The 26353-nt window shown below is 31.3% G+C and overlaps 2 protein-coding genes and 1 long non-coding RNA gene across 5 annotated transcripts; 2 read left to right on the forward strand and 1 right to left on the reverse strand.

Annotated features, from left to right (window-relative positions):
• Positions 1–578: 578 nt before the first annotated feature.
• LOC108326891 (uncharacterized) lies at positions 579–3291 on the reverse strand. Its single transcript, XM_017560484.2, has 4 exons — positions 2473–3291; positions 2122–2186; positions 1560–1630; positions 579–1469 (listed from the first exon to the last, which is right to left on the reverse strand). The coding sequence occupies exons 1-4, from the start codon at positions 2779–2781 to the stop codon at positions 847–849; spliced, it is 1068 nt and encodes a 355-aa protein (XP_017415973.1). The 5' UTR covers positions 2782–3291; the 3' UTR covers positions 579–846.
• Positions 3292–10330: 7039 nt separating this feature from the next.
• On the forward strand, positions 10331–16075 carry LOC108339012 (uncharacterized). Of its 3 annotated transcripts, none has more exons than XR_008246756.1 (5): positions 10331–10691; positions 11093–11150; positions 11966–12062; positions 14757–15720; positions 15832–16075. It is a non-coding gene; the product is annotated as an uncharacterized LOC108339012 (long non-coding RNA). The 3 variants fall into 3 exon arrangements; XR_008246755.1 differs by having other exon boundaries at positions 10340–10691; positions 14757–14896; XR_008246757.1 differs by lacking the exon at positions 14757–15720 and having other exon boundaries at positions 10343–10691.
• Positions 16076–24511: 8436 nt separating this feature from the next.
• LOC108328249 (peroxidase A2-like) lies at positions 24512–26353 on the forward strand. Its single transcript, XM_052872212.1, has 4 exons — positions 24512–24781; positions 24872–25066; positions 25196–25361; positions 25554–26353. Exons 1-4 carry the CDS (start codon positions 24563–24565, stop codon positions 25970–25972), a joined length of 999 nt encoding a protein of 332 aa, XP_052728172.1. The 5' UTR covers positions 24512–24562; the 3' UTR covers positions 25973–26353.

The following is a 26353-nucleotide window of genomic DNA, read 5'->3' on the forward strand; positions in this document are numbered from 1 at the left end:
TTTTACCACTTTTTAAATCGTGGTTCCTTTATCACCTAGAATAAAGAACACAAAGATATAATAATAAGTAGTTTCCTGCATCATTTGTATAAACAAAACTATTAATAATAACATTATCATCATTTTCATAGTTTAAGTAAAAATAAAATTTTTATGAATGTAAAAAGTACTTCGTTACTTTAAATGTCGAAAAGAGTGAAGAATAATTCCAAAAACATGTAAAAGGTTAGAATTTATAATAGTTAATCAAATAATTAAATGACAGAAATAAAAAAAAAAATGTAAATAGTATATTTTTCTTAAAGCATCAAAATAACTACGCGGACTGCAGACCTCGCGCACTTAGAGGGTGCAATTGTTAGCACCATGCATGCACGGGTGATATCTATATACATCAACACCAATACCATTAAGCTTAAACTGAAGCTTAATCTACAAACCAGTTAATTTCCTTTCTGATAATAACAAAATTATCGATTAAAGATTATTTTGATATTAAAAAAAACTAATTTTTTTGCGATAGTCCAAGCTGTTTCCTCGGTCAAAGGACACGCAGTTATGATGATCAAGTCCAGTGCTAGGCCAAAATACCCGTTGGATAACATATCATTCCAGTGAAAAATCAGAATATGTTCTTCAGTGCAGTGCTTTGAAAGTAATCGTACACAACGTAAGCAATTGCCGAAGTAAAATATAAACATGATACCGAAACAAAGTAAAACACCACACCAAGTTGACACATGATTCAGTGGCACCAAGTATTAGGACAAACTCCAGCATTAAAAATTTCTCTCAGCCACAAGTACATGAAATAATAACCGTTTTCTGCACTTGTACTTATTATACTTACTTGCTATTCTCATGAGCTACAGCAGCAATCTGGGTGTTGGTTTGTCCTAGCAAGCTGCTTATGGAACGCGCTTTTACAACGCCCAGCTTCATCCTCTTCTTCGTGATTATCTCCGGCTTCTTCTCCTCCTCCTCCTCCCCAAAGGGCTCATCAACACTCGTATTTTGCTTCTCTAGAGAAGAAGAAGAAGAAGAAGAAGAATGGTGGGGGTGTACGTGCACCTTCTTTGGTGCAGTTGATGCAATGGAACGGCTTCTAACACTTGTCATGCTTCTGAGTCTTCCCTTCCCCAAGTGATGCTCACACAGCGAGTAACCAACCAGAGTTTGCTGACAGCACCTCCATCCCCTCCCATTCACACGACTGCACCTAGAACCTTCCATGAGTGCACTACCCCTTACCCTCTTCTTACTCACATTCACGTTTACATCATCCACTTTCGTTTCTTCTTCATTTTCCTCTTCCGTGCTATCCTCGTTGCGAGAGGAACACTTCTTGTTCATCTTCGTCTTCATCTTCGCCTTCGTCTTCCTGCTATGGGTGGCAGCAGTATTATTCTCCTCGAATGCCCCTCTCCTTTTCTTCAGCGGAATAACTTTCTCTTCCTCGTACCATCTGTCTGCAACGCATGAATAACACAACACGGTGAACACCTTTTCTTCGGCGGAATAACTTTCACATTCACATGCATTCGGTGTTAGCCATTTACCTTGAGTAGAAGAAGGGCTTAACGGTGACACCACCCCGGCTAGAGTTTCCAAACCCAAGTTGCGTCCTTTCCTACAAAGAAAGCAGACCCAGAAAGACCCAGAAAGACCCAGAACCATAACATATGCATAGATGAACGTGAATACATAAAATTTACGGTAAAAGGATGGGAGATGAAGTGAAAATAATAGTGCAATGCTTCGAAAGAAGAAAACACAGTGTAGTTGGGGACCAGCATTCGGTGGTGGCTACTTGTGCACCTCTAGTGCAAATGGTAGATGTCCAATTTTGAGAAAAGAAACAAGGACTTTGGTTAGATATGTGGGAGAGCATATACGGTGGCTACACAAAACTCTTAATTAAAATCACTTCAACAGTATTTTCCACTGATGTATACATTTTTTTTTTATAAATAATAATATTAATAATATTTTCTTTTTCCATGCTAGTTAAAAACTTCAAATCTAGATATGGGTATCGGATTTTTTTTCACCTTTTTTTACTACGAGACTTCATGAAAGAACAAGAGAAGGGGAAAACGATTTCTCTTTTTTGGTTCTTACCTGGTATGATTACCCTTCTCTCCGGAGTCTTCTCCACTTTCTTCCCTTCCAACAATAACCTCCTCCTGCAAGACCAACAAAACCAAAATATACATAGGATCTTGTTCTTGTCCCAAGCGTGCCCCTTTCTGGGTGTACCAAAAACAAATTTATTAATTTTGAAAAATTAATAAATAACGAATTTGAGACCAACGGGTAACCACTTGCGAGAGATTGGAAAAAAGTGCACTTGTAAAAGCCCACATCATGATATTTCGAAAAAACAAAACGGAAATAGTGAACCAATTTTTTTTTTTTAAAAAAGGGGAAACGGAAATTAAACAATTAGTGTTTGTGTGTGTTTTTACTTACCAAAGGGTCTTGCTTGTTGTGCTGTCTGTGTGCCCCACTTTCACCGATGCCGGAGGGATCATCCCAGCCGTTGCTTGGCTTCCCGATCGAAGGGAGAGACTGATCAGATGGCTGGCAACGATCCAAGCTCCACGAACCAGCATGGCGATGGAGCACTGCAGAAGAAGGAGAAGAAGGACGTTTCGCTGCCGTGGAAGCAGCCTCGCTTAGTTGCACCACCACCGGCGACCGGCTGATCAGGTGTGGATCTGACAGAGGCAACGGCGAGACCGACGACGGGAAAAGCACCGGCCTTTTCCGGATCCTCATCGGTGCAAAACAGAATCCCACCAGAAGATTCACTCACCCAAAACCGATCTTGAAGTTTCAGATTTCAAACAAAACCAGATAGAAAGAAAGATAAAGAAGGGTATCCATAAACCAATCTATAGCTACTGCATCTACATGCCCCTTCAAACACCAAGAAAAAAAATTATGCTTTTATCAACTCTTTCTCTCTCTCTCTCTCTTTCTATCTCTCACCCTTCACACACAAACGCATACCTACACTCTCTCTTTCTCTCTCTCTCTATCTATCTATCTCCCTATCTATCTATCTCCATATATATTGCTTCCATGAGTTATTATTCTCTCTCTAACTTTTATTTGTTGCACCACAGAAAGGGAGTTGTATGGGTGAGGGACGGCACGTGCGACGGAGTCTTTGGGAGGAGGGGGCACGTGTGAGAGCGGCACCGGGTGGGACGGTAGCCAGTGGAAGAGAGAGAAAGAGAAAGGGACAGAGTACGACGAGGAAATGAGAGTGGAAGAAAGCGTTACATTACAAAATTACACCAATTTAAAAAAAAGGGAAAAAGAAGAAAAAAAATTGATAAGAGAAGAAGGGAGTGGGTGGTGGCGTTATCGTTTATACTTTTAAGATGTGAGCCGGTGGGACCCGCAACCCCGACCCTCCTTAACCGTAACATTAACCTTCTTCACCTTTCTTCATGTCTTCTTCTCTTTCTATGCTCTTTCACCATTTTTTTTATCCCTTCTTCATGTTCACCGTTTATTCAAGTGTTCATATCACAGAAAATTGCTGTTTTGCAAAAATAAATTTTCTTTTGGAAATCATGAATATGTTCTTGTTTATTTGGTTTAAATATGCTGCTTAAAAAGTGCAGAGAATATGGACTTTACGTCTGATGCTAAGATCAGATTTAGAACCTTTTTGTATCAGATCAGACTCCCAGCACTCCTTCAAATATACCCTCAGGACTAACAACACTCACAAAAATTCATACAGGATCTTCCCGAGTTTAGATTATTTTTCGAAAGTTGTTTCCTTTTTAATTCGATTATAAAAGTTCATATAAAAAAAAACACTGCCATAAAAGAATAAAATAAACAGATTAGATACTGTCTTAATATCATTAAACGTGAATCTTAGTATTATAAGCAGAATCTTGATATATTGTCTTATTTTCTCACTTCTTTATTACACAACAATTGCTTCGATTCCTTAACAAGCATTTCAACTTGATGAGAAATGCTAGCAAAATACATTTTAGATAGATTCTTTATTATTAATGAAAAGTTATGGAAAACTATAAAACAACAGGTGAAGTTCATCATCAAATTAATATTCAGTTGTGGTTCATCAAAACTTGTAGCTTTTAACTGATTTTAGTCAATAATAAAGAGTGTATTTAAAAAATTATATTTAAAACTTAAAAGTTTTGATATTTGGAAAAGATATTAATGTTTTACTTCTCTCAAATGAGAGGTGCCGCAATTTAGATAATGAAATGCCCTTGTAATTATTTAGTAGAAGATTAACGGTAGAAAGTTGAGATGATAAAATAAAATTTAATCTTTGAATAATTCATTTTATATTTTAAAAAGTATTGTTCTGAAATGTGAATCATAGTTTAAATTAGACATTAAATTAAATTTAAAACCATGAAAAGTCAACTGTGTTTGTTGACATAATTTGACGATAATACATGTGTCAGGACTATGACTTTCATAGACTTTTCGAAAGAGAATCACCTTATGAAATCAACCATTGTAGTCATATAAGAAATTAATTCCGAAGAATAATAAATGCTTTTAGGTTCTAGTATAGTTAAAATTATTCAATCAGCCTGTACCAAAATGTCATTGAGATTAAACAAAAGAAGAAGTTCTATGTCGATTAGAAATAAGGTCAATTTATAATATATAAGTGTGTGTAAATCTCACCTTACAAGTCGATTTTGTGGGATTGAGTTAAGTTTAAAGTCCACTTCTTAATATGTGTAAATCTCTCTCTTTTCTCTCCTCCATGGGTTGCAACTTACACATACTCTTTTGATCTAAAAAACCCATTACCTTAACGTTTTGGTTGAAAATAGTGTCCATCGCATATATAGGTTAGGCTCAATTCTCATTGGTGTCATATCTTTTCAATAAATTCTTATATTGATAAACCCATCAATTGTATCAAAGTCAGATTAGTCATGGTGATTGGCTTATATGAGTATAGTATAGTCCTTGTATCAAAAGTCTTTTTGATAGAGGGTTCGTGTAAGTATGTCTCATTAAGATGGATAATGGTACGAAATGAGTACTTATGATTGGGAATGTTTTCGCTTGAAGGGGAGTCACTAATGCAGTGAAAGGATACGATAATGGTTATTTTCGATAATTGGCAACGGTTTGAGAACTGTGACATATTAAGACGAGGTAAAAAAATGGGAGCTTTTGCCCTCAATTATGAACTAAAACAAAAAGATCAAGATTTTACTTTGGTTAAGAAAAACCGAAGCACTAAATCGAAAATAAAAAATGAAAAAAAAATTGGTTTTTTGGTACCGGTTCTACAAAGAACTAAGACCATAAATGATATCAGTTTTTAAATAATTATTTAATTTTAAAGATCTATGGTAGCGGTTCCCACCAGATTTCGTCATAGACAACACAATGTTCTTTCTCTTGATGCACAATCTAGGAGATAAGTTGTAAATTATCAATATAACGGGCCAACAACTATATCGTTAGTCTTAAACTACCAAATGGGTTCATTCCATTAGTAGTTAAACAAGCTGAATATTTCTACATTCTTGACCGAATTGGGGGAATTCAAGACAATTATTTTTCCATTGCATTGAATTAGGTGGATGACAAAACAGACTGTCAGTTGTTCTCTCATTTGCATCTAAGATTTTTAGCGCCTTTTGAATATCCAAACAGATGTTTAAGTCTAGCCATGATTGAAAGGTATCAAACTACTTTCAAAGCAGAATTAACCTTTTCTATCTAACCACTATCTTCACTTTTGTTTTTTGGCTTATATCGTGATAACCCATATTTTGAATATTTTTTCAAACCTTTGACTTTTTCCTATATAATATGCAATCATTCGGACATGCATGTATCCTTTTATACTTCATACACATTGGACAAATAATTTTCTTTACATTATAATTACGATTAGGTAGTGAATTTCTATCTGAAAGCATTTCATTCAACAACGACAATAATTCTATGAAACTCTTATCGATCCATCCATTGGTCACCTTCAAATTCATGAGCCTTAACACCGCTAAAAATCGTGTGAACTTAGTTGAACCAACATACAAAGGAGTCTTTGTGTCAGTGAACATCGTCTCATACACATGTGCTTGGGAAAAAGCTTTTGTGCCAACATCGCGAATCATGTCATCAATTTTGTCTTCTTTCGGTCGATCTTCCATAGTAGAATCGAATACATGTTCAGTTCGAGAGACAGATGGAAAGTGTAATTCTTCGTGTTATGTCCATGTTGTATAACTTTGAAGGAAACCATCACAAATAAGATGTTCTTTAATTTTTGTTGCGTTCAAGTTTCTCCCATTCAAATAGTTGACACAAGAACATATAAACTTCACTTCGTCATCACGTCTACCATCATTATGTTGCGCAAATTGTATAAATTATTCTACTCTTCTCTCATACTCAGTATTGATACATTGTGATTTAATCCAATTTCGATCCATAAGTATATATACTGAAATTGTTCACATAATTTCAGTAATCTTGAATGATCACTTTTGTATTCAAGGTTTGACCATATCTCATTCAAGAAGATTCACTTTCTTTAGTTTATAGTACATATAAATTAAAAATAATATATCTTAAATTTAACGAAATTTTGTCAACATTTTGCATTGGTTTTCAGGTTACACAAAATGAAAGTGATTACAAACCACAATCAACTATAAATCCGAAGATCAATACAAAATACAATTGCAAATATTCTCATGAATTTTAAGACATTTATATATAAAACTTATATGCAATAATAAACTATGAAGAAGCGATTAATCTTCTTAAACTATCTAACCAGACAATTCAAGATTTTGTTAGAAGTTCCACATCGACTAGAAATAAGGTCAATTTAGAGTATATAAATGGGTGCAAATCTCACCTTACAAGCCGGTTTTGTGGGGTTAAGTTAGGCTTAAAGTCCACTTCGTAACATGGTATCAAAGTCATGTTAGAGCCTATCTTAGCAATATTTGTTGTTTGTTGGGCATATTGTTCCACCCACTATCGGACCATCCATTAATGTCTAGTCTCACGCTAGAGATGTATATAACTCGACGTGAGGGTGGTGTATTGGAAGTCTCACATAACCTAGAGATAAAGTCAATTTAGAGTATAAAGTGGGTGCAAACCTCACCTTACAAGGTGATTTTGTGAGGGTTGAGTTAGGCTTAAAGTCCATTTCTTAATACTTATAAATTATTAGTACCGACTCTTCTTATATTCATTTAAAAAAAACATTTCTTTAAGAAACTTGGAGATAATAAATAATTTTTATATTGAATCTCAAACAAGAAAATAAAACTAACTTAATACAACAATATATTTAAGCATACAATTAATCATATCCAACATCAAAAAAATAAACAACTTACTACAAAATTATAGGCTCATATTAAAAAGTAAATTTTAAATACAATAATATGAACTAGGGAGCGTGAAAAGAAAACAACAATAGAAAATGATCCAACTACCCGCATTTTGGCAAGATACAAAATCTCTACACAAAAGTACAATACTTGAACACAAATACGAACAACATATTAGTCTTAGGAACCAAAGTAAACAAAAAACGTACAAATAAACAAAGAGAGTTACACTTACCACAACGAAGAAGACGAACAACGAAAGCGAATAATGAACGAATGAAGAGGTGGCGCGACAGTTAGATCGACAAATGAAAGGTGCAACAACATTAAAGTAGTGATGGTGGCTTTCACGTTCGGAGATGAAGAGAGACCACGAAATGCAGCGATGCTAGTTCGCACATGTGAAAGGAAGAAAAAAAATATAAAAATGGGTCTATGACTTTTTTGTGAAATTTTAATCCAGGAAAGACATATTACTTCAGTTATTTTAATAAATGAAATAATAATACCTCTATGACATTGATTTACTAATAACTGATGCCTAAAGCCTACCAAAAAACAAAAGTTAAAATAAAATTTTTAGTGTCAATTTTGAAATTTGGATCAAACTTTTAGGCTCAATTTTATGTAAAAATGAAGCATAAATACTCTATGACATCAATTTTGTAAACAACTGAGGTCATAGAAGTTGTTCAGACATGTAATAATTTATAACTGTCAATTTTTAAAGACCTTATGACAATGGTTCTATAAATAATCAAAGCCATAGGTCTTGTACTGGCATGACATACAATTTTGGAAAACCCTATGGTAGTAGTTCTATAAATAATTGAAGCCATAAGTACTGTTTCAACAAGGGAATAGTTTAAAGTGTTAGTTTTTTTAAAACTTTTGATGATTTGGCACTCCTTTATGCTTTGATTGTTTTTAACTGAAGCCAAAAGGTACATATGGCTTCAATTCTTGAATGAACTAGTTCTCAAAATTTACAAAAATGTCATTGTGTATTAGGCACATATTAGGCACGTTAGAATCCTAATTTTATACTAGTGAATGGTCAATTTTGAATGGACTCACCCTTGAGAGAGAGATTGTTAAGAATCAAATTATGAGTCGAAGTTTCACATTAGGTAGAAATGAAAAAATTGAGTATCATATATAAATAAAAGACCTATAAATTCATTCTCTTAAGGTTTTAGTTGAATGTGGTCTCTCAATCTCTTATAAACAAGGATCAGGTCTCATAGGTGTTATTTGTCTCTCATGCGAACTCCTCTCCAAAGACCCATTTATTGAAAAATACATTTAAAATGATCAGTTTTTATAGATAAGAAAAATCAAAAGAAAACAAAATATAAATGATAAAAGGAATAAAAAATATAATGTAAAAAAAAATAGGATTTAAATAATAATAAAAATGGAGATGCAAGATTTAAGAATAATAAGGGTTGATAAAGAAAATAGTGTTCTTGTTATTTTTATGAAAAGGATATTTTTATTTTTATTAAAGAAAAATACATGTGAGGAAAAAGGGGTACTTATTAAATTGGGAGGTGCAACAACATCCCATTCCTATTCGCTTATTGTTTTTCTATGACAAAATGGTAAGTCAAAATGGACTTAAAGGAGTTCAAGGCCTAGCTCATTTTGGGCCCAAGCATTAGAAATTTACAACTTTATCCAATTCAAATTGAAAAAACATAAATAAAATTTGCATTTTTTATATCAATAAAAAGGTTTGCCCCAAAAACTAAATGTTTTAACCCATCCATTATTCATTACACGAAACAAACGTAAAACATTTTCCATTCCTAACCTACCTTGTTTTTTCTATCATTATGTGCTCAAAATCAAATAAGTCTGACCACATTTATGTATTTTCAGTAGGGGACATAGTACCTCAGTATCCTATAAAAGCTGTGTCTGTTCTATTTTAGTGCAATTATATAAATATTAAAATTTATATTTTTTAATTTTTTTCTTATTTTTTCTGTCTTACTTGATATTTTTGCATTTATGTTTTAAGAAATATTGTTTTTTATTAATATAAAATGATATCAACGATAAAAAAATTTTATTAATTTATTTTGTAAAATATATTGGTAATTTGTAATCTGATTTTATGATAAAATTGCACTTTTATTTTGTTTTAATTTTGATTTTTAACAACAATTTTTTTACATAATCTTATTTTACAAAAAAAAAAAGACTTTCCAAATATTAAATAATTCTGGATTATCTTTTAAAAGGATATCAATGTTTTGATAGCATAAGATTTTTAAAGTGAAAAGAATAACAAATATTTGAATATTCTTTAGTTATATTATATTTAATGACATTTGGTTGTTTCTTTCTCCTAGCATGTATGTATCTCTCCTCTGTGATTGGTGCTTTTAAATATTAGAGTAACTTTAATGGGAGATTTTGGAAGAAAAAGTAGAAAAAAAAAATTCCCAGTGATATCTTTTCTTTTTCTTTGAATATGAATATATAGGTCATAAGTTGTTTTACCATAACAAAATATTGTTAGTTTTAAATGTTAAATATGTTGTTTGAGACCCTAAATTAAGAACTCTAAGCATAGTTAGTCGGAGGTGTTCTTATGAACATTTTTTCTCCCTTTTATTGTGTTTGGTATTTGATACTTGACATTATATTTATTCTTTTGATTTAATTTTTCTTCTTCTTAATGTCTAAAATTAAGATTATTATTTAATTTTAAGTTTTGATAATTAGTTTGTTAATATAATAAGTGATACATTAATTGTTACTTGTGATCATGTCAAAATTATAGCTTATGTCATTACAAAAATAATTAATTTTAGGAGGGGTTTGTTTCCGGCGGTTTGGAAAACCCCGAATAAGTTCCGCGGTTTATGCTTATAACCGCAGGTAGTTTTTTATTTTGAATAATTTTTCGGCCATCCTTATTGTTCACCTTCTTTTCCCGCACCTTCATTTCTAATTCCTTAAATCTAAACCCTAATTCCCTCCCTCCCTCTCCGCTGCCTTCATCAAAATCTTCCCCTGCTACGTGTTCGTGGAGCATCTCTCCCCGCTGTTTTCATCAAATTTTCTGCCAAACCCCTTCCCTACATCGCAATCTTTCCCCTCTGCTTCGTGTTCATTTGTGCTTTGTGCCTTCCCCTGCTTGGGCTGAGCGTCGAGGTCGATGCGGCAAGGTCGATGCGGCGAGGTCGATGCGGCAAGGTCCATGCGGCAAGGTCGAGGCAGCGAGGACTCTGTTGAGGCGATTTTTATCACTCCCGTCTCCAACCCCTCAAACTCAAATCCTCTTTGGTATGTTCATCTTATCTCTTCAATCTTCATCTTATCTCTTCAATCAGATTATTCTTTGTGTTCTTTTCCTCTTGCTTAAGCCTCCGATTCCTAATACTTAGTTCCTCTCCTTCCTCTTTTACTTCCCATTTCAATTCACACTAGGTATGTATTCATCTGTCTCTCTATCTATATCTTCATTTTTTACTCTAACCTAATATTATTCATCGTTTCTAAAGATCATCTCCTTTAGGTTTGTGATTTCTATGTTTATGCTCTTTTATTTTTGCAATTCGTATTATATCAAAAGCAATTTCGCAAAGATATTAGTTCATGTGCAGCGTCAACTCACCATTTCACAAAGATATTTTATGTACTTGATCTTTTTGGATAACAATTATTTACTCCTTTGAACTTTGCAGGTCTTGCACGCTGGTGGAAAATTTGGTGGTGCCAACAGTGGGTACTCTGTCTCAGGAGGTAGGTTTGCACGATGTATATTATGTTTTTATATTTTGACAAGGTATGGTAAGAAAAAACATTAGTTTTAATTTATAAAATATGTAAGCAATGGTACAAATGAATGTATGAAACTTTTTATATGGTTTTTCCAACCATCTAAATCATGCATAGCCTTAACTTTACGTAACACTCATTCATTAAGATTTTCAAACCTAGAATAGATAAACTGGATTTTTAAAATTCTTAAATTCAGCAAGGAATGGGAATTTGGCATTAAAATTAGGCCTCTTCATTCATTTTGATAGCTTTGTTTTGAAACTTTCCAGAATTCGAATCTTTTTGTTGTAAATTTGAATTTTTTCTTTTACATCAGAGCACTTATATCATGTTTTTGTTTCTTTTCTTTTTTTCTTCAATTACATAGCTTCACCAATTTAACTGTGTTCTTTTTATTCTTTTAAGAAAACTAAATTACCTCTAAATGATAACTTCATAGTGAGCACTGCATTAAAATAAGGCCATTTTTCCAGGTTATAAACTTCTCTGTTAAGTATAAGGCATTGATACTCGAGTATAAACTGGTTGATGTCCTAGCATGAATCCTTTGTGAAAACACATGTAAAGTATACATTATGAGATGTGTGAATAAAAAAGATGTGCCATTAACTGGTAAACAAAAACAAACTGTGAAAACATATATCAGTTAAATGTCATTCTAACATAACATCTTCTTAGTAGCTCTCTTTTAATATGCTTCAGCATGGAAGCTCTCTTTTAAGCTTTTTATTATTATTATTATTATTTCACTTAATTATATAATGTTTTTGCTGTAGGAAATGAAAGCTTAGAGAGAAAGGGTACTTGTTTTCTAGGGCACTTTTGTGGTCATCACATGCATGTCTGCTTTTCTTCTTCACTGTTCCTTTGAAGGTACCAAATTCCAGTAATCTTTTAATTCAATTTTGGTTGTTTTTTTACTCGAAAACTGATTCACACTTTGTACGCTACTTAAACACTCTTTGATTTTGGGGAATCGTAAATACATTATGCAAAGACATGCATTTTTAATATGCCTAATTGTGTGAATGTTGGATGGGATGATTCGTGCTATTTTTGGGTATCATATGACAGGAGATTGAAAATAAATAGTCACATGTTTGAATTAAGATTGATTGGTTGGAATGTTTTTGGTATGTGGATATTTGATGCAGAGAAATGACGTATGTTTGAGGTTGTGGGTGGTAGTTTATATTTGGATTGGAATAATAAAAGTAAAGATATGTTATTTTGAAAGTTATATATATTAAATTGGTGGAAATACATGATTTTTTTGTTAACGTAATAAAGTAATATGAACCTAAGAAACCAATTATTGAAATGTTAAATGTGTTTATGCCTTATATTGAATTAAAGGGGGCAATCATCTAAATTCCAGTTATGAATTATTTTATAAATAGTGGTATGGGTGTAGATTTTATATATACCTAAGTATGTTTCTAGGATGAAATAGTCTTTGTTTGCATGTCTCTGATAGCTTTTGATAAAGAAAGTAACAAAGAATGTATTGAAATATGTAACATTTCTCTTTTTTATTAGGAACCCTTAAGTGAATAATATTTTTATTGGTCATATGGTTTCTTATGTAGTTAATGAGTTTATATCAACTTATCTTTTTCAAGTTTTAACAGAGATTATTGAGAATTGTTATTTTTGTTATAATGAACTCCAGTTGTACTTGCATGAAGGCTTTAAATTGAGATTGAAATTGCTAAAAACTGAAGGCAAATGATTAAATGTGGTCGGAATTGCGATTGGGGAGATTTTTGAAACCATGAATTTTGGTTAGGGGCTGTAATCTAAACCTCAGATTGTAACTTAGTATGACACTAGGGTGGTCTGTTCTAGTTGGTGTATGAGAGTAATAGGTGTATGTATATTATGTTATCTTTTTAAGGTTAAATACTAGATGTGCTGAAGTTGGTTTATGAGAGTAGTAATAGATGTATGGAATTGTTACCTTTGTAGTTATGCTGAACTTGCAATGTGGATAATAAGGTGATTATAGGTGTTTATACTGACAACTCGAACTAAATTTTTTGTTTACAACAATTAAGTTGGATCTACTTATCCGTCAAGAAAAGGGGGGAAATGGTTATATGTAGAATAAGAAACTTGGAAATTAGCCATTAACTTTAGGAATCTAAGAATTGATGGATTAATTATATTATGATAGCAATTGGTTTGTATCTGCAATATGCTTATAATTGTCCTAGTGGTCTTTTTGTATCTGAGACTGCAATCTTTGTCCATTGATGTTGATTTTTTTTATCTACTTTTTATTTCTTTGGACATTGATATATCAAGTTGTGATCTCAATTTCTCGCAAAGCATAAACAAATAGGTCATATTATATAGTTCATTTTAATTTTTGTTTGCTGCTGTTTTTCTCTGCCTTGTTGCTTTGATTTCTGTTTTTGAGTTTTTTTTTGTTGTATAGTCCCCTTATAATCAACAAAAACAAGTTGGTGGAACTGACCAAGTCGGAAAAAAGGTTAGTAAATGGTTAAAGGGTTAGTAAACTAAACAAGTTCAGCAAAAACAATGTTAGTAAAGTTAGTAACTAACTGAAACAACTCAACAAACATATGTAAAAAAAATTAGTAATGTTAGCACTGACAAAATCACCCAAAAAGTCAGCAAAAAAAAATAGTATAGCTAGTTAGTAAAACTGAATTGCTTCAGCAAATCAAAGCTAGTGACTCAAGCAAAGAAAGGAAGAAACTAGAGCTACAAATCTGCTATTAACGTTAGCATGAGTAAACTGGTGCGGAAACTGCAGTGATTAAATCCTGTCAGCACATACCAACAAAAACAACGTTAGAAGCAATTAAAAAAGAATGTTAGTAATGTTAGTAAGCTGAGATAGCTCAGTAAAAACTGTCAAACACAACAAAGTTAGCACAAAAATTAGTAAACTGATACTAGCACAAATTTGAGAACCAAATTTGAGAACTTGAAAACAGTAATTGAACTCAACTTCGCAAAAAGAAATAAAATTTGAACCTACAACTAGCTATGGCTAAACATAAAAGATTAGTTAGAAACATTAGTTAGTAAATTGTATCAGCAAAATAGAAAACAAAGCCCGAACAAGGTTAGAAGAGTTAGTGCAAAAGTTAGTAAAAGCAGCAAAAATTGTTAGTTAGTAGAAGATGGTGAAGTATTCGTTTGGGAGGGAGAGAGGTTCGCTTACGTTAAGTTGTGATGTGTGGAGAATGGATTTTGGTGGTTTTGCATGGAGGTTGGACGTTAAAACTACTTTGAGATTGGGTTACTGATTCCAGATATCATACAAAGACATCGCTTTTAATCCCAATCGAACACTTTTCGTTGAAGTGCTCAGAACTGTGAATATATGAATCTATATATATAACTCCTGAGGCCAGCTTGCATGACTGTAAATTGATGCATGTATCTCGTCCTTTTGTTCCTTAGACGATTTCCCAGTTTGAGTTTGAGCTTTAATCACTATCTTGCAACATACCCTTCTGCCAAGTAAAAGTATTATGTTGCTTCCATCTCTTTATTTCATGGATTGAATTTTGTTGTTTGAGATGGTGCTAGGTAAGATGGGAAAAAAATGGCGAAAAATGTGTTCTGGGGGAGATGGTCGCAACCCTAATCAATGTCACTTGAGATACCATTAACCTATGTAACTCTGGCGTCTGCTGATTGCACCACGTTGTTGAGTCCAAGCCAAACGTGTAAACTTTTACTTTTCCAGCATCTCATTTGGATTTTACTCTTTCTCTTTCAAAATCAAGAATTAATTTAAATACACTTTATAAGGCATCTGGTGCACAAGTTTCGAATGATAAAATGATGCTTTATTATTTCCTAGGATTTAGATTTTCGCGAATATCATAAATATTATTATATACATGAGGAGAAAAGAAAGAAAGAAACGTAACAAGTATAGTTTTAAAATATTATTATATACATGAGGAAAAATATTATTATATACATATTTTTGTTAAGAACTTTTTATGCCTCCTTCAATTCTACACAATATATTTCAGGTGAGTAAAATTAAAATATATAAAAATTTCAGTTTTAAAAGATAGTTTCAGATTTTATCATTTTTAATCCGTCAAGCTCCTTCTACTAGCATGTTTCCTTGAAGGCAATTTCTTTTCTTAGTCCCGTAACTTCTTTCCACACCCCCACATACTATTTTTGGAATTCTCCAATTTACCTTGTGTTATTTTATAAGAGTCTTTGGCTGGAATTCTTTCTGAACTGTATACTTACTTTGGAAACCTTCATTAATTCTCTTGCATGAGTTATTCAATGAGCATGGCCGAAGAGGGAGAAAGAGAGAGTGGAAAAAGATTAGGTATTCGAAGATATGGTGAGAAGAAGAATAGGAGGAAATTAGTGTGAGAAGATTGAAGAAACACATCAAGAACATGATAAAGACATTGATAGTGGGATATAATGCGTATGCTGTTAAAAAGAAGAGGGCTTGGAGGTTGGTATATAGCGGTGTGGGCGATGGGTTGCGTGGAGGAATACATATGGTAAAAAGGTGCAATTGGGAGTGAAACGAACGATACAGCAAAAATTGTATCAGCAAAAATTTATTTGTATGATTTTTTTATTAAATATATTATCGACTAACTATTATGTTATATTGTAGGTATCTGATAAAGGGAGTGGGCCAAACAATGGATGTAATGAAGAAGAAAATTAAATATTGTTATTGAATATCTTTGAGTCATACTTTTAGTATTGAACATTTGTATTGAACATCTATATTGAACATATGTAATGAACCTCTTTCTTTTTAATTTTTATGTATGAACAATTAGTTGTATGAATGATATTAGGTTGAACAATGTAGTTTATTTTATACAATATTATTAAATTTTAGTTCATATTAATTTATTGTTTGTTTTGTCAATAAAATCATTTTTATTATAATCTAATTTTATTACAATAAAAAAAATGAACTATACAAATTCCCAGCGGTTTTAAAACTCCGGTAAACTAAACCATCAAAAATAGGGGCGGTTTTGAGATAACCCCAGCTAGTTCCGGCGGTTTTTGAGTAGCCCCGCTATTTCCGGCGGTTTTGATAAAACCCCAACTAATTCCGGCGGTTTCTACAAAACCCCTGGAAATTCCGGCGGTTTCTGGAAACCCCCGCTAATACTGGCGGCTTTTTCCAGAACCGTCGGTACTTGCTTGCCGACAGACGTTTTCCCACCGATTTTTTCAACCGCGGGAAATATGATTTGCAGGGGTTAAAACCACCGGTAATATTTAAAAAAACCCCGGTAAAAATACAGATTTTTATAGTGTGTGTTAGTTAATATCACTCTAAGATACTAATGTTTAATTTTGACATTTGTAGGAATACAACGGAAAATAATGTACATTTTCAAGGAGCTAAAACTTATTTAATTTATATTAATAAGTTTTTCCTTCTCCATCAACATGTGAATTAAAATAGTATATCAATTAAGCTTGGGAGGAAACAGTACTGATAAATAATCGTAAAGAAAAAAAAGTTACATTATAAAAAAATTATTTTATTTGAAAAAAAGTTTTTGAAATTGTAAAGTGAGTTTTCGCAAAAGATATTCTAATTGTAAATCTATAATTTTATGATTTAACGTGTATAATTTTAACATCATACATTTGAGTCTTTAGTTATAAACAATAATGTTTTATTAAATCATATAGTTTTTCATATACTAAGTATCTAATTAATTTTTATAATATTTTTAAGCAGAAACATATTTTTATTTAAACAGCAAAAAATTAAAAAATAAATAATGTTAGTTTAATCTAATTAAATATTATTTTTTAAAATAAAAAATAAACAGAACAAATTACAAAAATAAATAAATTATATTAAAATAAAACATCTTTTTAATTTAATCTAATTAAATATGAATTTTTATTTTTTAATAAACAAGTTGTTAAATTTATTACAAATCAATAACATTATTAGTCAAACAATAAAATTTAAAATTAAAATTGTTGATAAAAAAATTAAAGAAAAATCAACTTATAAATATCTATATCTATATATATATATATATATATATATATATATATATATATATATATATATATATATATATATATATATATATATGACAAAAAAAACTATATTTGTAAATTTCTTCAATTATTTTTTATATTTTAAGAGAGCAACACGCATAAATATATTATTTAATGGAAACGGAAGGAATGAAATTTCTTACAATCTGAAAACCTCTCGGATTACACAATATTATGAAATATTTTCTTAGAAAAAAAAATTATCATTTTATAATTCAGAAACAACTTTTATTTTAATGTATAAAGAGACCAAATTAGTGATGGGTATTTAATTAATAAGATTATCTTTCGCTATTTCTACCGTTACATAAATTAATATCTCTAAAAGTTTATTTAATCGCTAATTAAAATCTGAAATGTATTTAGAAACCAAAAAAATTTTCTCTAATTAAAATTTAAAACTTATTTAGCGACAAACAAATTTTAGTCGTTAATTAAAATTTTAAGTATATTTAGTATCAAAAACATTTTGGCCACTAAACAAAATTTTAAACATGTTTTTGGGACTAGTAAATTGTTTTTGTTAATCCAATAATTAATTTAGTAGTTAATTTAGTAGCTAGTTATGTTGTTAATATTAAAACAAAAAAGATAAAATTATTGTTTTTTATGATGTTCAAAGTAAAAATTGGTACAATTATGTGATACATAGTATTAAATCATGTTTGGTTGATAGAATAATTGTTAAAGTATATTAGTTGCTTATCGAGTTTAAAAATATTGTAAGCAAGCTATAATGTTTTTAAAATTTCATCACAACATAATCAATTAAAATTAATTTTGGGTGAAAAGGATTCATTTCAAATTATATATCGCCATTTGTATTAATTGATTAGATTTATTAATCTAATCAATTAAAACAAAACACATGTAATGTTTTCAAAGCTGAAGAGATTATGTTATTTTTATAGTAGGTTAATATCATCGATAAAAAAAATGTATCTTTAAAAACCAACTTCCATCTCATTTTTAACTATGATTTTTAAAATAAAAAAACAAGACAAAAAAAGATCTAAGAGTTTTGGAGAGATTACCACAACTTTTCAAGTTTCCATCAAGATTCAAAGAAGATTGGATTGGTTCTAAGGTTTTCTTGTTTGATCTAGGAATGAGATGTAAAATATGCACATCATACAAGTGTATTCGTATCTTTTGTTTGTTGTTCTTCTATATTTCTTTCATTATGTAAGTGGTAGGTTAAGATAATTGTGTGTAGCATTACCTTGGCTGAAAATCTTGAAGTGTATTTCAAGTCCTTGTATATCTAGAGTGTAGGTTTTACATAGGCAAATAAAATAGTTATTGATAAATTTTATCAATAGATTATGAAATCCTTTAGCAATTACCAATGATAACAAATTATCCATCAATAATTACTAACAGATTTTGATCATCGATAAAGGTCACGATTGGTTCTTCTTCTTCCTTCATATCTTCCTCTTTATTTTCTTTTTATTTTCTTCTTATTATTTTTCCTCCTCCTCTCCCCCTTTTTTCGTGCCCCCACCACTATCGCCATTGTCGTATCTATTGTTGCCATCTTAAGTTCATTCTCTTCCACGTCCTATTTATCCTCCTTTTCGTCTTCTAATCATTCCCCTCCTCCTCCTCCAACTTCAGTTAGTACATTTGTTGTGCCACCGTTGTTAGTGCATCATTGCCATCGACATATCTTTGTTGCGCTTTTCTTCCTCTTTTTCTTTTTCCTTTCCTCCTCATTTTTATTCTTCTCTTCTCGTTCTTATCGATCTCTTCTTAATATATTAAAATGTGTAATTAAAGTTGTCGGGAAATTTACAACTCCTTTTAGATGGATTTATGGATGAAAAAATATATTAATAATAGGAATTTACAAATTATGAATCGACTTTACTTACATAATTGATCATTAGATACATTAACGACAAAATATCCATTTATAATACGAGTTCTAATTTACTGAGAAATCTTATCGATGAACTTTACATGTGAATTAATTATCTACGAAAAATTTGTCAATAATTCAAATTCTAAAAGTCGTTGGTAAAATCCGATAGTAAATTTTGGTTTACCAACATATTTATTTTCATTGGTAAAAATTTGTTAGTAATTATGAAAAAATTTATTGTGGTCATCCTCCTTCTTGTCTTCCTCTATTATCGTTCTTTGTCAACATGGTCATTTCCTTCTGTTGTCATTGACACCAATGTCATTGTTGTCCTTGTGTCCACCACCTTTGACTCCTCCTCCTCCTATTCCTTATCTTCCTTCTCTTTCTCCTTTATTAACATCGTCGTTATTGTTTTCGTAAACACCATGATTACTGTTGTCTATTCTTCGTCATCCTCCTCAACCACCATTTTCTCTTCCTTCTTCTATTCTTGTTGTCAATCTATAACTAATTTATAACACATATTTCCTTCTTGTTGTTCCTTTCCTTTCTCACTCTTCTTGTCTCTTTCCCTCTGCTACTCTCCTGGTAACAAAAGACAAGGAGGATGAGAAAGAGAAAAGAAAGAATAGAAAAACATATCTTACATATACATAGATACAAATGTGTCAATACATAACAACATCATTTGTCTCATGAAAAAAAGTTAAGGTCATTAGATAATGAGAACTTCATTCATTCGTTCATAAAATATAGAGATATAGTATAATCAAAGTTTTAAATAGGAACAAATTCCAAAATTTCATTATAATTTAAAAATTAAAAACATAATTAATCCAAAATTATATAAGGTTGAAAATAAAAAACTGCAATTAAGATTTTGTATTACATTAAAGTTAATAGTATAAAAGTTATTGTTTATTGTCTCGAAATTAAACATTGAACAAATATTAATTGAACAAATGACCTAAGAATGGAAAGAAAGATATAGGAGTCTTCTTAAAAAGAAAAAGAAACAAAACAAGATTAATAAAGATCATTGAATGACTTTATGGAGAGAGAGAGCGAGGAACCTATCTTTATATATAAATATTAATGACTTGTGTAAGTACTCAATAACCATCAACAAGTTAATAAAAAAAAGAAAATAATCTCGTGACTTTCTCTCTTGAAGTTAATGATGAATACATTTCTCTATCCTTTAGTGCTGAAAAATGTTTACATTATTAGATTTGATGATTTGATGTAGAAGATGGACTTTTATATGATTAATAAAATATCCTTATGTTTAAAGATAAGCTGCTATCGGCGAAAGAATATGCCAAACATGCCATTAGAATTGCATGTCTCCATCTACTTTGGTACATTCTGTGTCTGCCACACTTTGTTTTTGTTTAGAAAAATATTTTTTTAATAATTTTCTTTTATAACTTTTTTACAACTGTATAGATAGGTAACTTGTAATTCGTCCGTTTTATATATATAAATCAATAAAATAATAATATATAATTTATAATTTATTATCAAAAAATTATTAAAAATATCAACGGTTATTCTGTTTATGTCAACTCTACAATACGCTTGTCTTGGAATTCTCATCAGATGTGATAACAGTGAATGGCACGCAATGTTCCAACCCAAAATTAGCCAGATTTAGCACCTAGTCTTTAATCGCACATACAAAATTGCATTAGTTATCTCCACTCTTATTTTATAGTTGTATTCTTTTAAAAAATGCATAACCTACTATTATACGCATTTGCAATTTCCTGAGTTTAATGGCTATATATGCCTACCGGCATGATTTTTTATACTATTATTTCCCTGAGAATAAGATTCTTCAAAAAATATATTTGAAACGTATTATCGTTTATAAATTAACCCTATCACACATGTTGTTCTTGTTTTATTATTTTTTTTATCGATATCTTTATCTAGTTTTTTTTTTCATAATAAGTATTTTTTATTTATGGATATAATATAATTTTATCATAAGTTTAATACGTTCCTCTATTTTTTTTAATAAATTTTTTATGTAATGACAGTGTAGCATAAGTCTATTTAGAGTTAAATTACCACCCCATACTTTAATTTTATTATTATACTTTTAAAACCATCACAACAATTTTGATCTCAAACTTCAATTAAATGTGATAGACTAGAGGCACAATATTCAGTAGAATAAAATTACTCTTTTCTAAAATCCAATTAAGTTCTATTTAAGATTCAATCTTCTAGAATTTTGGAATACTAGTGATTGTCTTTCTGTCTTCATCATTACATTTTAATTTTTTCAAAACTTGATTGTTCACATCAGTAATTAATTTTTTTTAATCACTTTTTTTATCTATAAAGTTTTAAAATCTTTTGTAAAAACTTCGAACTCCATTTTGTTCGTATATCAACATAGTTAAATATTAGTCGAATGCTGTATGGTTTAGTATATATGTTGGTTAAACAATATTATTTTAATTAGTAAGATAAATATTACTTAGTATCCCAGACGTGGCTGCAATAAAAAAAAATCCTGTTCTTATCTTATAGGAGTCCAAGTCTGATTCTTTACGATTAAGAAAAATATTTAATTTAGTTGATAATTATAAATATTGAGCGATATTATTATTATTTTCTTTAACCTGAAAAAAAAAATTTGATACCCATTGATCCCGATAAATAGATTGTCTTTATGATGTGTGAATCGCTAGTCATTATACTGATACATCATCAAGTAACTACTAATTTGAGGCTTATAAATAAATAATAAAAAAAGGAGTAAGAGAATTTTGTTTATTATAACATTATCCTGGTGATTAGATTAATACACTTGAATGTGATTTCCAGGAAAAAAACAAACGACGATAGAAAGACTTCTTTTTAATATTTTTTGAATACATATTTCTGACAATGACTCCAAACACGATGCGTTTTTCTTTATAAGAAATTGCTTTCATATACACTATTACATAAATAAATCTTAATTATTAAATTTTATTGTTATGCTTAAATGGGACCAGGTCGTGCGACACTCCTGTCTTGGACGAATGTGTGTTTCGTCTGTATTTATGGTGATCGATCGGTTTGAGGGAGTGATTTGCAGAATACATCTCTGACACTCCATATCGACTAGAAATAAACTCAAATTATAATATATAAGTGGGGTGCAAATCTCACCTTACAAGCCGATTTTGTGAGGTTGAATTAGGCTTAAAACCACTTTGTAATATAGTATCAAAGCCAGGTTAGAGTCTATCCTAGCAATATTTTTTGTTTCTTGGACATTTTTATTCCACTCGTTGTCGGACCACTATCGAACCACCCATTTCTACTATCACGCTCGAGATGTCTATATCTCGGCGTGAAAGGGGTGTGTTGGAAGTCACACATCGACTAGAGATAATGCCAAATTATAATATATAAGTGGATGCAAACCTCACCTTACAAGCCGGTTTTGTGGGGTTGAGTTAGGTTTAAAGTCCACTTTCTAATATTAAGTAATTCGATTATGGAAAAACAAGTTTTTACCTTGACTTTAACCCTCTATTTATAGAGTTTACATGAATCTGACAAATTAACTATGCTCAATGGTTGTCTTGACGAAACGGCCCATTCGACTTAGCACCCATAACACCCAATCATGCCTGATTGGTCGGGTCTAACCCATAGTAACATTTATATAAATAAAAATGTTATAATTATATATATGACTTTTTAAGTAAGTTAAACTTTTCCGTAAAAAAAAGAGTAATTTTATTGTTTGAATATCAATACAAATTTTTATAGGCATACTATATTTTATTATTGAAATTTGGAAGATGTTTTTTTAATTGAGCTAGACGCTAGGCTCTTAATTAACATTTTTGTTTCATTAATTTTACCTTTTTAATTAATTTTACTAATGCAATTATGATTATTGTCATATTTAACTAAAGTGAAAGAAATATATTTATCTGTTTGAATAAATAATACTCTATAGATTAAAAGAGAGCTTAACAAAAAAATCCTTCTAAATAACTTGCATTTATCAACTTCTACATGTATATGGCATTAAAATCCCAGCTATAGATCAATTACTCTCACTGCAGTTAACAATTTTCCATCTCACACTAGTAACTCAGATGACCAAATAGATTATCACATGAAAAGTAATATGATATGAACATTTATATGATTGTTTTTGTGTTTTGATTAAATTACATTACCTTACTGCACTATTTTACTGTTTTGTCTTGCCATCATATTTATTATGAGAACATTTTGCAAGTACATATATAAACCACACTAATAACATCTTATCAAATGTATATTTGTTATTCTTCAATGATGCATGTTTTATTTAGATGATATTTTTGAGATTTTAGTTTTGCTTTTGTTTCGTAAAACACATCTTTGTGAATACTTTCTAATTAATTAATTACATGCTTAATTATGTTACGAATGTATACATTTGGTATATTTGTGGTATATACAAATATTTTAAATTAGTAACAATACAAATCTTACCTTGTTCCCTGTCATTTGACATCTCCAGTGTTACTTGTCGTCCATAATGGTCATCTTTTCCCTAACATGCAATTTCAAAAGCATCTACAAGTCGAAAAATTACATTCACGACATGCTTCTCACTGATTGCAGACATGATTCTATTGGTTATACATATCAGTGACTAGATGTTGTACCTTAATGTTTTGTTTTCCCATTGCTGACTTAGACGTGGTACCTCCCAAGAATGACTGAAAAACAATCTATCAAACGTTTAGCTCGTTAATAATTTTCCTACCACAAGAAGCATGGCCCCTAGAATCTTCTATCTTTTTCATTTTCAATATTAAACCCCAGCCAAGAATCTTATTGTAACAGTTCAACGCTTAAATATGGAAAAAGGAAAAAAAGAATTCTAGAATAGACCAAAACATGAAAAGCATTGACAATGTTTAATCTCCAAAATTTCTAGCTAAATATATATACTTCACTGGAGAGCTTTCTTCTGTTCACATCATTTATTTTGACAAACGTTTAGCAGAGATATCATGTGTTGAGTTGTGAGAACTTGAACTTTGTAAACTTGTTCTGATTTTCCATTCAATCACTTCATGCAGGTTTGATGACATTTAACTGATAAAGTGCATATTTATATATGGTGCCAAATATGGACTCAAGTAGCGCAAGGTAGTTAAGTGGTAATCATTATGGTTTGAATTTTCCTTTCAACGTCCGTTGTGTGCACCTAATGATTACTACAAATCCTATTTTTTAGGCCTTTTGGCTAGCTTATGTTTGCAAGTAATGTAACGGTGAAAACTTTATCTCCAAGCAAATTATAAATTTTTCAAAGACCTACACTTTCTTATATATATATATATATGCCACCAAGATTCCATGCATTATTTGCTAAAACCAATAGGGAAAAATATACAACAAGTCATCAAATATGTCTTCTTTAACTCATTCCCTTCTCACCACAACCATTTTCTCTGTGCTCACAATCTTTCTTCATCCATCAAATGCTCAACTGAGTTCAACCTTCTACTCCACCACATGCCCTAACGTGTCTTCCATTGTTCGCAGTGTTATTCAGCAGGCTCTGCAATCTGATACTCGTATTGCTGCCAGCCTAACTCGTCTTCATTTTCATGATTGCTTTGTTAATGTACACATTTCAAGAAGCATAATTCTCGTTTTGATTTTGGTATCGTCATGCACTGTCAGATATCAGATAAGTATTACTTTTGAGTTTCAGGGATGTGATGGGTCTCTTTTGTTAGACCAAGGTGGGAACATAACGCTGAGCGAGAAAAATGCAGCGCCTAACAATAATTCCGCTCGTGGCTTCAACGTAGTCGACAACATAAAGACATCTCTTGAAAATTCATGCCCTGGTGTTGTATCTTGTGCTGATATTCTTGCCCTTGCTGCTGAAGCTTCTGTGTCTTTGGTAATCTGCTTGTTATTATAGTTCTTATAATCCTCCTTGCCTTATCAAATTTCTTGTAAGAAATGCACGCGTTTATCACAAACAACAGCAAAGAATTTTCCCACAACATGAAAACCAAAATATTTGCAGGGAGGAGGACCTTCATGGACCGTACTACTAGGCAGAAGGGACGGTTTGATTGCAAACCAATCTGGTGCTAACACTTCCATTCCTGCTCCAACTGAAAGCTTGGCCAATGTCACAGCAAAATTTTCTGCCGTTGGTTTAAACATAACTGATCTCGTTGCATTATCTGGTAATCGTATTCTGAATTCCAACACTTACTGCATTTAATAACAACTTGTATCATAAAAGAAGCACTCACTTTTAACAATGATTTGTTTGAACTGTTAGAAACAAAACCTAAATTAATCACAACTTAGAATTTTAAGGTTACAATTACAATTAATTACAACATATGTTCATTAACTAGTGTTTGATTTCAAAGGTGCACACACTTTTGGTCGTGCACAGTGCAGGTTTTTCAACCAGAGGCTGTTCAACTTCAGTGGCACGGGTAGCCCTGATCCCACGCTGAACTCGAGCTATTTAGCAACCCTGCAGCAAAACTGTCCACAAAATGGAAACGGGAACACTCTGAACAACCTTGACCCTTCTTCCCCAGACACCTTCGACAACAACTACTTCCAAAATCTTCTCAACAATCAGGGTCTTCTTCAAACAGACCAAGAACTTTTTTCCACTAGTGGCTCCGCCACAATATCCATCGTCAACAACTTCGCCAACAACCAAACCGCCTTCTTCCAAGCCTTTGCTCAGTCCATGATTAACATGGGTAATATTAGCCCCTTAACAGGAAGCCAGGGAGAAATCAGATTAGATTGTAAGAAAGTCAATGGAAGCTAAAAAAGAAAGAATCCCATGAGGCAAAACTTGTTCTTCACACATTACTTACCATCAACACACACACACACACACACACACACACACATATATATATATATATATATATATATATATATATATATATATATATATATATATATATATATATATATATATATACACACACACAAACTTAAAACTATATATAAATATAGGTTCGTGTTTGTTGTTGTGATCATGTCAGGGTATGGTAGAACTTCGAAATCAGTATCTGCATGTTGGACTATTGGTTTGTTTTCTTACGTACAGTGATGTTATAATACGTTTTTCTAATAAATTTGCGTTAGTAGTAACATGTAAGACTCTAGTTTTAGTTGATACTTGATTCAGCTGTTACTTTAA

The sequence above is a fragment of the Vigna angularis genome, chromosome 2 (assembly GCF_016808095.1).
Source record: "Vigna angularis cultivar LongXiaoDou No.4 chromosome 2, ASM1680809v1, whole genome shotgun sequence".
Taxonomy (NCBI): domain Eukaryota; kingdom Viridiplantae; phylum Streptophyta; class Magnoliopsida; order Fabales; family Fabaceae; genus Vigna; species Vigna angularis.

Bases quoted from the DNA above. Each gene is read 5' to 3' on its own strand.
- LOC108326891 (XM_017560484.2), bottom strand. From the start codon at position 2,781: ATGAGGATCCGGAAAAGGCCGGTGCTTTTCCCGTCGTCGGTCTCGCCG. The intron at 2,187-2,472 runs GTAAGTAAAAAC...TTGGTCTTGCAG, and splicing joins ACAACAAGCAAGACCCTTTG to GAGGAGGTTATTGTTGGAAG. The intron at 1,470-1,559 runs GTAAATGGCTAA...CATGCGTTGCAG, and splicing joins AAGCCCTTCTTCTACTCAAG to ACAGATGGTACGAGGAAGAG.
- LOC108328249 (XM_052872212.1), top strand. From the start codon at position 24,563: ATGTCTTCTTTAACTCATTCCCTTCTCACCACAACCATTTTCTCTGTG. The intron at 24,782-24,871 runs GTACACATTTCA...TTTGAGTTTCAG, and splicing joins TTCATGATTGCTTTGTTAAT to GGATGTGATGGGTCTCTTTT. The intron at 25,067-25,195 runs GTAATCTGCTTG...AAATATTTGCAG, and splicing joins CTGAAGCTTCTGTGTCTTTG to GGAGGAGGACCTTCATGGAC.